Source organism: Nannospalax galili, unplaced genomic scaffold, assembly GCF_000622305.1.
Source record: "Nannospalax galili isolate Female #2095 unplaced genomic scaffold, S.galili_v1.0 scaffold347, whole genome shotgun sequence".
NCBI classification, from domain to species: domain Eukaryota; kingdom Metazoa; phylum Chordata; class Mammalia; order Rodentia; family Spalacidae; genus Nannospalax; species Nannospalax galili.
Window position 1 is genome coordinate 704,088 of NW_008355793.1, and position 12,913 is coordinate 717,000.

Consider the following 12,913-nt stretch of genomic DNA (forward strand, 5'->3'; position numbering starts at 1 on the left):
GAACACCCAGGTTTGAATTTGAGCACCCACATGGTAGCTACAAACCATCCTTAACTCCAGTTCCAGGGGAATCCAAAGCCATCTTCTGACCTTCGCAGCATTGCACGACACGAATGTACTCACATACATGCAGGCAATACACTCATACACATAATTTTTTAAAAAATACAGTTATTTAAATAATGAAAAATCTAAACATTCATAAGAAGAATGGAAGTAAGAGTAGAAGACTTTGAATAACTGATAATATCACAAAAGTACAGAACATACCTTGTAGTCAATACCTACATCCAAACTCAGAGCTGTTGCTTCCAGCTTCATGAGTTTTGACAGGTTTTCCCTTCAAATATCTCTAAATTTCTTCCTCTTGTTTGTTGAAGATTTCTGAGAATTAAGCAAGCAAAAATAAATAAATAAAAGAAATGCAAATTATGAGTAACACTAAAACACTATGAACATATGAAATATTTTCTTGATTCTTTAGAAAAAATTTTTTGATTGAGCTTGTATATACTTCCTACAATTCTTAATCAAATTTAGACTGCCACTCTCCCATCCATGCCTGCAAACACCTCCCCCCACCAGACTTCATGCATTCTGCTAAGTCTTATCCAGTCAAGCATTTGTACTCATATGTCCTTCAGTGCCAATTCAGCCACTGGAGTCCTGTCACCCTATATAGAGATTATGAATAAGGTACATTCTCTCCTACTCAGCAGTAATCAGTCTCCAACAGTTCCCAGACTACTGCCCATTTCCCTCACTCCACTCTGGGACCTTGTCTGATTACGTTGGCATGGGTTCTGAGTTCAATGCTACCATTGCCACAAGTTTACATGCACAAACTTCCAGTTACCTGAAAGCCTCTGATTCCTTATATTCATGAAACAACCCTAGCTCTTACAGTCGTTCTGCCCCTTCTTCCCCTTCTTCACCTTCTTCTTCTGCTCCTCTTCCACAATGGTCCCTGGGCCATGGGCGGGTGAGATCTAATATACGTGTTCACATAATGTGGTGGGAATAATACTCAGGATTCTTTACAAAACAGCAGTTGGCTCAGGCAATGATGGAAGCTTGCAAGCAAAGCAGCTTCAGAAGTGAGGCCTCTTTTTGAGTGTGGAGCCTGGAAGCCACAGCAGAGGCAGTGTCATGGTTTCAGTCTGAAGGCAGACAGTCTACATCTAGGAAAGTGATGTTCCTCATCTAGATCAATCAGTCATGATGGGGATTTTTACACGTTGCTCTCATGTCTTACCTGATTTATAGGACTGCTTCATAAGTGAAATCAGTGTTTCCCTTTCTAATAATTTAAAAAATAATATCCAAAAATACTCTCATAAAATGCCTTAAATTATATTTAATCAAACATCTAAAACCTGTAACAGTGGAATGATAGTTTAATCTTCATTGTCAATTTAATCTCATCTAGATGTATTGTTGTATATCTATGTGGAAATGTTTAAAAATGTTAAATTAATGGGGGGAGGACTCACTCTTACTGTTGGTGACAACATCCCCTAGGTTGAGATCTAAGACTGAAAAACAGGAAAATAGGAGATAGCAAGCTGAGTATCAGCATTTATCTTTTTTGCTTCCTGACTGGAGATGCAATGTGACCAGATATCTCAGACTCCCACTGTCAGGCCTCCCCGACATTGAAGGTCTGTATCCCGTCTGAAACTGTGAACCAAAATAAATCCATCTTATTTCTTTCCTCAGTTGTAGTCTCACAGAAATGAGGGACGTAGTTAATACAGAGTGCATAGGGTTTAGTGGGGGGATAGGGAAGGCATGGATGGGGGTGGGAATCTGGATCTGAGTGGTAAAGTTGTATTAAATTTAAAAAACTCAATAAAAATGAAAAAAAATTAAAATGAGAAGTGAGTCTGTTTTTAGGATAAACTTGATTGTGTACTTTATGAGTCTTTGACACTAATTTGTATGAATGTTGTATAGTAGGACTATGTGGGCCAGAAAAGTCTTAGAACCTAATGGGTCATTCTGGCAGCAGAATGGAGGATCAAAATGCAAGAGAAGTATGCAGACTGGCAATTCATCTTATCATTTTGTAGTTATGTTAAATGAGAAATTGCAAAACACAATAATAATTTATAGGGTTTGTATTCATTTATGCTGCTAAATTATTTTAAAATAATAACCTCATATGCTATACAGTAATTGTACACCTTCATTTTATTGTGTGTGAATTATCAAAAATCACATAATGAGTTTTATAAGTCTAGTCTTTCGATATGGCATGAATTTGATATTGGCTTCTCTGTCAAATATTGATTGAAAATAGAATATGGGATTGCTTCTATTTCCTTTGTTTTCTTCTGTCAACTAGCTAGGAATTGTTTATCTACCCTCACTCTCTCACTGTCTAACCCTTCCAACATGGTTTCCCCATTTAAAGTGTCCCCATTTTCTCCATTTCTCCCTTGGTAGTACCTGTCTCGTATGGTTGCACCTCTCTTGAGCTCCTTCTTTCCCTTTATACCCAAGGTTCCTTACATAACCCTCCCACCCCCTCTCATTTAAATCATCCTATTTTTAACCATTTCTCCCTTAGTAACAGCTGTTTCTTGCTGTTCTCTCTCAGGCTCTTTCCTTCCCTGTACTTCCCTGGTTCCTTTTCATTATTCTGGTTCCTATAGTTATGTCTGGATATATACTCACTTATAAGGATTTGGTGCTAAGATCCACATAAGAGGGAGGAGAACGTATGTTGTGTGTTTTTCTGAGTCTGTGTTACTTCACTTAGTTTAACAGTTTCTAGTTCCATCCATTTACCTAAAATTTTCATGATTTCATAATTTTTAAAGCTGAGTTGAACTCCATTGTGTAGATGTACCACATTTTCAATATCCACTCATCAATGGAGGGACACTTAGGTTGCTTCCATCTCTGAGCTATTCTGAAAAGAGCAACAATAAACATGGATTTACAAGTGTCTCTGCAATAGGATTTTGATTGGCATTCCATTGAATCTATAAATGGCTTTTGGTAGGATGGTCATTTTCTAATTCTTCCAATCCATGAGCATGGGAGATCCTTCCATTTTCTGTCTTCCTCAATCTCATTCTTTAATGAATTAAAAATTTCACTGCAGAGGACTTTATTGTCTTTGGTCAGATTTATTCTGAAAGCAGTATTCTTTCTCTGCTTGTTATTGGTATATAAAAGGCTACTGTCTTTTCTAGATTAATTTTTTAACCTGCCACATTACCAAAATTGTTAATCATTTCCAGCAGTTTTCTGGTGGGATTTTTTTTGGTGTCTCTTAGATATATAATCATATCACATGCAAAGGGGGATAATTTGACCTCTTATTTTCCAATTATTACTCCTTTAATTTCCTTATTTTGTCTTATTGTTCTATCAAGCATTTCAAACACTATATAAAAAAGGAGTGAAAATGGTGGACAGCTTTGTTTGGTTCCTAATTTTAGTGGAAATGCTTCCAGTTTTTCTCCATTGAGAATGATATTTGCTGTGGGTTTGTGTATATAGTTTTAATTATGTTAATGTATGTTCCCTCCAGTCCAATTCCCTCTGGGACTTTGAGCATAAATGCATGTTGAATTTGTCAAAGGCCTTCTCTGCATCTATTGGGATGACCATGTGCTTTTTGTTTTTGAGTCCAATTATATTATTTATGACGTTTATTGATTTACATGTATTTAATTATCCCTGCGTTTGTGGAATGAAGTTGACTCGATCATGGTGGATGACCTTTCTAACGTTTGTTGATATGCAGTTTGCAAATATTTTGTTGAGAATTCTTATATATATGTTCATTAATGATATGGGTCCATAGTTTTCTTTTTTGGTTGTGTCTTTACATGGTTTGGGAATTAGAGTGCTTCTGGCTTCATATAAGGATTTGGAAGTTCTCCCACCATTTCTATCTTTTTGAATATATTAAGTAGTATTGGATATAGATCTTCTTTAAATATGTGGTAGAATTCACCTGTAAATCCATCTGGTACTGGGCTTTTTTTTACATGGGAGGTTTTGTATTACTGTTTCAATTTCCTTATGAGGTGTGGGTCTGTTTAGGCTGTTGGTCTCTTCTTGGTTTAGTTTTGGTGATCCCCATGATTTTAGATACACATCCATTTCTTTTAGGTTTTCAAGTTTGGTCGCATATAGGTTTTTAAAGTATTCCCTTACAATGTTCTGGATATTTTTGGTGTCCGTTGTGATGTTTCCCTTTTCATCTATGATTTTGTTGATTTGGATGTGCTCTTTCTTTTCGTTAACTGTACTAATGGTCTGTAAATCTTGTTTATTTTTTCAAAGAACCAGATATTGGATTCACTGATTCTTTATATTGTTCTTTTGTTTCTATTTCATTAATTTCTGCTCTGATTTTTTTTTTTTTTTTGTCTGCTGGTGTTGGGTTTCATTTGTTGTTGCTTTTCAAGTATCTCTGGTTGCAATGTTAAGTCATTTATTTGTTTTCTTTCTGATTTTTCTAATGTAGGCTCTTTGAACTATAAACTTCCCTCTAAGTACTGCTTTCAAAGTGTCCCAGAGGTTTTGTTTTGCTGTATTGCCCTTTTCATTTAGTTCCAGTAATACATTTATTTCTTTCTTAATCTCTCCTTTGACCCATTCAGCATTCAGGGGTGTCTTGTTTAATCTCCATATGTTCTTGTTTTTACTAGAGTTTCTTCCAGTGTTGGTTTTAAGCTTTATTGCATTGTGGTCTGATAGAATGCAAGGAAATATTTCAATCTTTTTGTAGTTGTTGAGTCTTGTTTTGTTTTGTTTTGTTTTGTAGGTGGTCGATTTTGGAGAATTTTCCATGGGGTGCTGCATAGAAAGTATATTCTTTGGTGCTTGGGTGGAAAATTCAATAGATATCGCTTAGGTCCATTTGAGGTATGGTATTATTTAATTCAGCTATCTCTGTTTATTCTATCTCCTCTTGACCTGTCTAATGGAGACAATGGAGTATTGAAATCCCCTACTATTAATGAGTTGGAGTTAATCTAGGTCTTAAAGTTGTGTAGTATTGTTTTTATGAATTTGGGTGCACCAGAGTTGGTTCATGATGGTAGTATCTCTTGGTAAATTGTTCCTTTGATCAGAATGAAGTGGCCCTCTTTTTCTCTTCTGATTAATTTTAGTTTGAAGTCTGTTTTTTCAGATATTAAAATTGCAGCTCCTGCTTTTCTTTTAGTACTATTTGCTTGGAATATATTTTTCTATCCCTTCACTTTAAAGTATTGCCTGTCCTTAAAAGTGAGATGTGTTTATTGCAGACAGCAAAAAGATGGGTTTTGTTTCTTAATCCATTCAACTACCCTGTATCTTTTGACTAAGGAGTTTAATCAACTAATATTTGAAGTTATTAATGAAAGATGTGTGTTGATTCCTGTCATTTTGATTTCTGTTTACATTCTTGGTCTAATTGTGCATTTCCACGGTTATATCTTCATTTAGTTTCTTTCTGTTACCTCCTGGGTATAGTCATTCCTTTCTTCAGCTCTTTGTATTGCTTTAAGAATTCTCCTACTGACTGGTTTTGCAGACATGAATTCTTTCAGTCTATTTATGCCATGGAATATTTTTCTTACCCTTCAACTATAATAGACATTTAGGCTAGTAAATATTTTGGATTAGCATCTGTGGTGATTTAAAACTGGGAATACTTTGGTCCAGGCTCTTCTGGCTTTCATAGTTTGCACTGTAAAGTCAGCTGTTTAGATAGACTACTAAATCAAATAATTTTTTCAGCCTTAAATTTCTGAGTAAGAATTTAAAGGTGCACACAAGAAACTATTAAAATTACTGATGGAGATTACCAATATAGGGACAACTCCTTATGTCTCCTATTTATATCTAAAATTCTCTTTAACTTTTGTTTGGTGGTACTTCACTGCACTGATCCTGATGTAACTGTTCATTCTTTGCACTGACTTTCCCTGCTCACTTCATGGTATGATTTCCATCTTTAATTGACCCTTGCTAATAAATGCCACAGTTACACAAGTCATAGTGGTGTAGCAAGGTAATCGATAAACAATGGGACTATTGACACCTTAAAAGTGCTCAAAGTCAAATAATAAATACCAAAAATTATAAATGGTCTGATTTTAATGACAGAGTATATATATATACACACACACACACCAGATAGATAGATAGATAGATAGATAGATAGATAGATAGATAGATAGAGGCACAGAGGCACAGAGACTGAGAGACAGACAAGTCATGGATACAGTCGAATGTGGAAAACATAGCAAATAAAATAGGATGAAAAGCATGAAATTCAAGTGATCATTTCTTGCAGAAAAGGTACTATATATTTATTATTTTTCACTTTATATGTTATACATAGTTTTATATAAAGGAGATTGAGGTGTGTTGGTCTTGTTGTCTTTCTTTTTCTTTCTTTTCTTTCTTTCTTTCCTTTCTTTCTTTCTTTTTTTTGAGACAGGGTCTTTTTGTAGACCCAGGTTATCTGCAATTTGCTGTGACCAGGCTGGTCTCAATCTCACATAGATCCCCCTCCCTCTGCCTCCTGAGTGCTGGGGTTAAAAGCATGCACCACCACACCCAGCAAACAAGATATTTCTTCTCTCTAAATAATCAGCTTTTATAATATAGAATGAAAATGTTTACTAGAAGTATGACTAGATAAGACTTTACCATCTAATGTGGCAAAAAGTGATCCTCTCAGCCTCCTGTCACTAGGCAGCATCTAGTCCTTTGGGTGGAACAGCCTGTGGACTGTCCCCAGTGTGTTCCAAAGAAAATAATGCATTACTTTATGTGAGATGACATGTTTAGATCAGGAAATGCTTAGACTTTGATTTCTTGACAATACCAGATAAAAGTTTTATTATATTAGAATGTTCACCATAGTTTTAATTCTTAATTCAGCTTCAAGCTACAGTATAGCATTCTACAATTATATAACAAAAATTAACCATTTTTCCTTTTTGATCCACAGGGGGTGGGGGATACAGTGTTATGTACACCTACAAACTAATAAACATAAAATGTCAAACAGTTGTATTTTAATTTATCAACATTCCCATGGATGCAATAGCAGCTCAGTAAGGATTCTCTCAATGCCCTTCGGCTACTTCTCTCAATGTCCCAGCTGCAGCTTGCACTGTGAAGGATGCAATGGAAATCTGCCTTTTCACTTCCCTCCAGGCCTTGGAAGGATCTTCTTTGCTTTTAATATCAAACAGAGCATCAAAAATTCCTGGGAATGACTCCCCTGCATACTTGTTGTGGCTGCTTGGGGCATAGATGATATGCCTGTTGATAAAGCAGATTGTTGTCTATTAGTTTCACAAACAGTACAATCATGGACAAAAGCACTCTATCTTCGAATGGAATGCACTTGAGTTTATGACTTTGAGGAAGCCACGTGCTCATTGAACTTCTGAGTTTAATAATCTCCAGACACAGTAACATACATAATTATTCCCCTAAATGGCTAACACCAAGTGGATCAGAGCTTTAAAAACAACAATAATGACAGCTAATATGATCATGCTTGGTATTGAAAAGGTGATTTGCAATTTTTATAAGGTTTTAAAAGAAACTCTACAAAGTTGATACTAGTGTTTCACAGGAAAGGAAAGTGAGATATGAAAGGAAAAGCAATAAATAGTTTGTCTCAACTAACATTGACTGGTAGTGATGCTTTTATTACATCAGATTATCCTCTGAGACACAGCAATGCTGTGATCACTAAAGTACTGTTTGTACTCAGCCAACTGACTACTACTGTGGGCCTTTTTTTATTTTCTCTTTAAAAAAGATGAATTCTTATTTTATAATCATTAACTTAAAGCATGACATCATTAAAAACATGATTATAGTCATATATATAATGATTTATTGAAAAGCCAATTCATGAACGATTTTAATGCTAGATGAGCACAAGTTTCTAAACACAGACTTCCACCAAACAATGTAGTGCATTACTTTTGAATTTGGCCTCATTCAAGTTCTCAGGAGCCAGATAGGGTGGAACCAGATTCTTTATTAGAATATGACACAAAACCCTTCAGTCCAGTTCCCAGTAGTGTTCTTGTGCTCCTCTGCAACCTAGTGAGCTGAGCATCCACCATCCCCATTTATCTCAGCATTTTGATCTTCCACACTTCCACGAAAAGATCCAGTAAGTTCTGCTTACCAGATTCTGGGACTTCTCTATACTATAACTCCATTCTTCCTACAAGCCAGTTTGAAATAATTAAGAACTATAGTGAGGAGCTGGAGAGGCCCAGCAGTTAGGAACACTGCTCTTGCAGAAGACCCTCCTTCAATTCCCAGCATCCACATGTCTGCTAACAACCTTCTGTAACTCCAGATACAAGGGATCTGACACCCTCTTCTGACCTCCGTGGGCATTGCATAACATGGGTCTGCTTACATACATTCAAGCTATACACTCATACACATAAATCAAAAATAAAATAGTTTTTTAAAAATAACTATAGTGAGATTTATCAAGTAACAATCCCATTATCACTTCAAATTTTCTGTCTTTGTAAGTTACTCTTTGATGTGACAAATCACTCATAAAAGCTATCTAAGAAATGATATAGTCTGCTCATGGTTTGAGAGTACAGTTTAGTAGAGTGGGTGATGAATCGCCACAGGAGTATAAAATGGCTGGTCACTGTATCCACAGTCAAAAATCAGGGAGAGATGAATGCTGGCTCCACTCACGTTCTCCCTTTTATTAAGTTCAGACTTCAGGTCATGGAAAGGTGCCACCTACACTCAATATGTGTCTTCCCACTTCAGTTAAAAGTTTCTGGAAAGAACCTCATACCCAGAAGTTGATATCATAGACATTCAAAAATCTCATCGAGTTGACTATCAAAATGAACCATCACAGTCGCCAGTAGTCAAAGCAATCCTGAGGAAAATAACAATGTTGGCAGCATCACAATATGTGATTAAGTCACACTACACAGCCATAGTAAACAAAAAAAAAAAGAATATAACAGAAAAACCAACACGTGGATAAATGGAATAGATGAGATGACCCGGAAACAAACCCATACAGTCATCAACATCTGATTTTTGAAAAAGATGTAAAAAAACATACATTGAAGAAAAAGCAGTCTCTTCAATGAACAGTGATGAGAAGACTACATAGCCACATGTAGAAGACTGAAACTATCCCCATCTCTCACCCTGAACAACAATCAATTAAAATGGAACAGTGACCTTAATGTAAGACCTGAAACTACTAGAGGAAAGCACTTCAAGATACAGGTATAGGCAAGGAATTTCTTAAAGTATTCCAGTAGTTCAGGAAGTAAAACAAGTAATTGACAAATGAAATTGCATTATATTCAAAAGTATCTGCATAGCGAAGGAGATAATCAAATGAAGATACAGCCAATGAAATTGGAGAAAATCTTTATTAAATACACATCTGAGAGAAGACTGATATCTAGAAATCAAAAAAAAAAACTAAAGACCAAAACCCCAACAACTCATTGAAAAAATGAATTACTGAACAAACTGTCTTCATAGGATGAAGCTCAAATGACCTATAAACATAAGAAAAATGTACAACATACTTAAGTATCAGTGAAATTGAAGTTTCATCTTTACCCAGTAAGAATGGCTATCACTAATAAACAATAGCAAATGCTGGCGAGGATGTGAGAAAAAGGTGACCTATATAGATCATTAAGACTTGAAGTACAAAAATTGTTCATTTAATGTGGGAATTAGTATGAAAGTACCTCAAGAAAGCTACAAATAGAATTACTGTATGACTCAGGTACACCATTTCTGGATGTATACCTAAAAGACTCTCCCCAACATACTAAGGAGATAACTGCACACCCATATTTATTGCACCACCATTCATTACAACCAAGTTATGGAATCAGCTTAGTCGTCTGTCAACAACTTAAGGATAAAGAAAATTGTCATATATACAATCTAGTTTGACTCAGCAGGAAAGAGGAATGAAATTATGCTGTTTGCTGGAAAATGGATACAACTGGAAATCATAATATTAAACAAAATAAACTGCACACAGAAAGACAAGTATCATGTACTTTCTTTTATTTATGGGTCATAGGGTTCTTTTGTTGTTTTTATTTGTTTGTTTGTTTTGGCGGCTTTGTTTTTGGGGTTTTTTTTTTTTTTACAGGGTCTCCCTAGTCCCAGCCTGCCTGGAAATCACTATGTGGACCAGTCTGGCCTTAATGTCACAGAGATCTGCCTGCCTCTACCTTCCGAGGGCTGTGATTAAAGTCACACATCACCATGCCTGGCATCTAAAATTCTTTTCTTAATTTTTATTGTGTTTTTGTGCATTTCATATACTATATCTTGATCAAATTTAGACCTCTCCCCCATTCCAACCCCCCATTGTTCCCCACCAGATTTCAGGTATTTTGTCATGTTCATTAAGTCCTATCCAGTCAAGCATTTGTATCAAGATATCCCTGGGTACAAGTTCATTCACTCAGAGTCTAGTAAGCCTATCTGGAGTCACCCCCTTAAAGATTTATTCTCCCTCACCCCACAGTAATCATTTACTAAGTGTTCCCTATCTAGGGTTGGGGACTGATGTCCATTTTCCCCATTCTATGATGGATTATTTTGTGATTGAGTTGGAACGGATCTCATGCACGCTGCCACCATTGTTGCAGTTTCATGAGCAAGTTCACAGAGGTCTGAAAGCTTCTGTTTCCATACGCTCATGCACCAATCCTGGCTTTCACAATCTTTCTGTCCCCTCTTCTGTAATGAACCCTGAGCCATGGGTGGGTAAAAATAGAAAGGACACCAGAGGACTGAAAGAGACTAGTGGGAGATGGAAAAGGAAACAGCGTACAGAATGGGACTGAGATGAGTGTCAAAGTAAATGATACATTTGAGAGAAATTGATCTCTTGAAACCTGACGTGATGTACAGTGAATATACATCAATAAAACCCATTCAAATAATAGAAAAAAAATGTTGCTTTTATATAATGCAAAATAATTTTTAAGTGAGATTAGATTATGGAGTTGTTTTGTTCTTACCTATAGAAAGGCCTGCCTGGTAACCCTAAAGGGTCAATGAATGCTCGCTCCAGATACATCAGTTGATCATTCATAATTCTCAACAATAATGGGCTGAAAAAGAAAATATAGTTATATTGTCATGAACATATGTACACTGCCTAGCAAACTAAAAGTCCAGGCAAAATGAAAATCACTGGCACATTTTAAATTATTATAGCATGAGAATAAAGAACATTAACATGTTAATCCTGTTTTTAAAAATCCTATGAAACACTATCCAGTTAACACATAAAACTATCAAAACAGTTACACATTGGTAGAAAATATGATATTAAATTTTATGTAAGGAAAATTGATAAGGCTACATTTATAATTGTGGTCAAGATATTTTTTCACCTTATGAATCCTAATAATCTATTTATAGAAGAGATATTAATATTGAAATGATAAATCTATTAATATCTATTGAGTTGTCTGGAAAATTTAAAATATTTAGCAAGTGACAAGATATTATATTCTTATTACTAAATACAAATGTCACAAATCTCATCTTTACTTCATCTTCTTATCAGTATTAAAACATTTATTATATGCCAAACACTCTCACAGAGCTCACATTCCCAAGGCTGTGTGGCTGAGAGATTGTAATTGTCAATAAAAATGATTTGATGCAATTGAAAATATGCCATTAAGCCCTAAGTTGTTCAACAATGAGTTACTGAATTACATATTCTAGTTATGTCATAGTATAATTGACAAAAAAATCAACATTTTAGAAAAGAATAATTTTATCCTTTAATTTACTTAGACATTCATTTTATGCTACTTTTAGTAATAACAACATATAATAACCTCTCACTCTTGTTAATGTTTATACAATATGTTTTAACTTCAGAGCCATCCTGCATGTTGGACAGGGTTGTAGTTTCATTTCATAAATGACATAACTAAGGGTCAGTAGTTAATGAATTTGCCCAAGTCTGGAAATACTTCTTCAATGAAATGGGAAGTCAATATTCTTGCATTTGTTCAAACTATGTTTTACCTTTGTGGTTTTATACATAATTAATCGTATATATTTAGCACTTCTAAAAATCATGGTTTCATAATATTATTTTTCTTGGTAAGTTGAATTTTGCCAGTGGGAGGTAGAAATGATCTCTATGTGGGAGCAATGACTCATGCAGAGGGAGAGAGAAGCATGCTCTGGCAATAAGAGAATTTGGCTAAAGTATGATATACGGACAGTGAAAATCAACAGACAAATTAGAAGATGCTTGAGTCACTGCTACAGTGGGGATGTTGTAGCTCATCAGTTGGCCTGATGGAGGTACTGGCATTTTAAAGCAAGAGGTCCCATTCAAAATGTAAGAAAATCTCTGACTGATACTCTGAATAGGATTCATTAGAGTGGAGAGTCAGAAAAAAGAAAAGAATTTCCAAAAATACTTCAGCAACAAAATATGAAGTGGTATTCTTTTATCTATTACATATATTAATAAATATGGAACCTACTTGCTTTTGTCTAAGTCTTGCAGTCTCTTATTGAACTTAGATGCAATTTCTGTAAAGTTTTGTATTGCAGAAAACAGTGAATCTGAAATGGAAATTCAAATAATCAAAAGATTTAAGAACATAATTTTTAAACAAAGTAAGGTGGTACATGCCTGTAATCTCAGCACTTAGGAAACTGTACATCTAGAGTTTGATGACAGCCTGTGTGAGATACAGAAATCTTGAATCAATTAAAACAAAGAGAAATCATGATTTCTAATGACATTGTTTTAGACCTAAAGAAATGGAACAATATAAATAAACACCCCTTTGGAATATGTCATGGAATATATATATTGCATTAGAAGATGTGAGCATCTATATAATAAAATATA

The 12,913-nt window shown here is 35.1% G+C and overlaps 1 protein-coding gene across 1 annotated transcript in view; it reads right to left on the reverse strand.

Annotated features, from left to right (window-relative positions):
* Positions 1 to 6,970: 6,970 nt before the first annotated feature.
* The window catches only part of LOC103750517 (glutamate carboxypeptidase 2), a 60,182-nt gene continuing 54,239 nt past the window's right edge, over positions 6,971 to 12,913 (reverse strand). The window contains exons 17-19 of the mRNA XM_008853619.3: positions 12,540 to 12,621; positions 11,043 to 11,135; positions 6,971 to 7,287 (exon numbers count right to left, since the gene is read on the reverse strand). Coding sequence (XP_008851841.1) covers positions 7,089 to 7,287; positions 11,043 to 11,135; positions 12,540 to 12,621 — 374 coding nt within the window. The 3' untranslated portion in view covers positions 6,971 to 7,088. The remainder of the gene's footprint in view (positions 7,288 to 11,042; positions 11,136 to 12,539; positions 12,622 to 12,913) is intronic.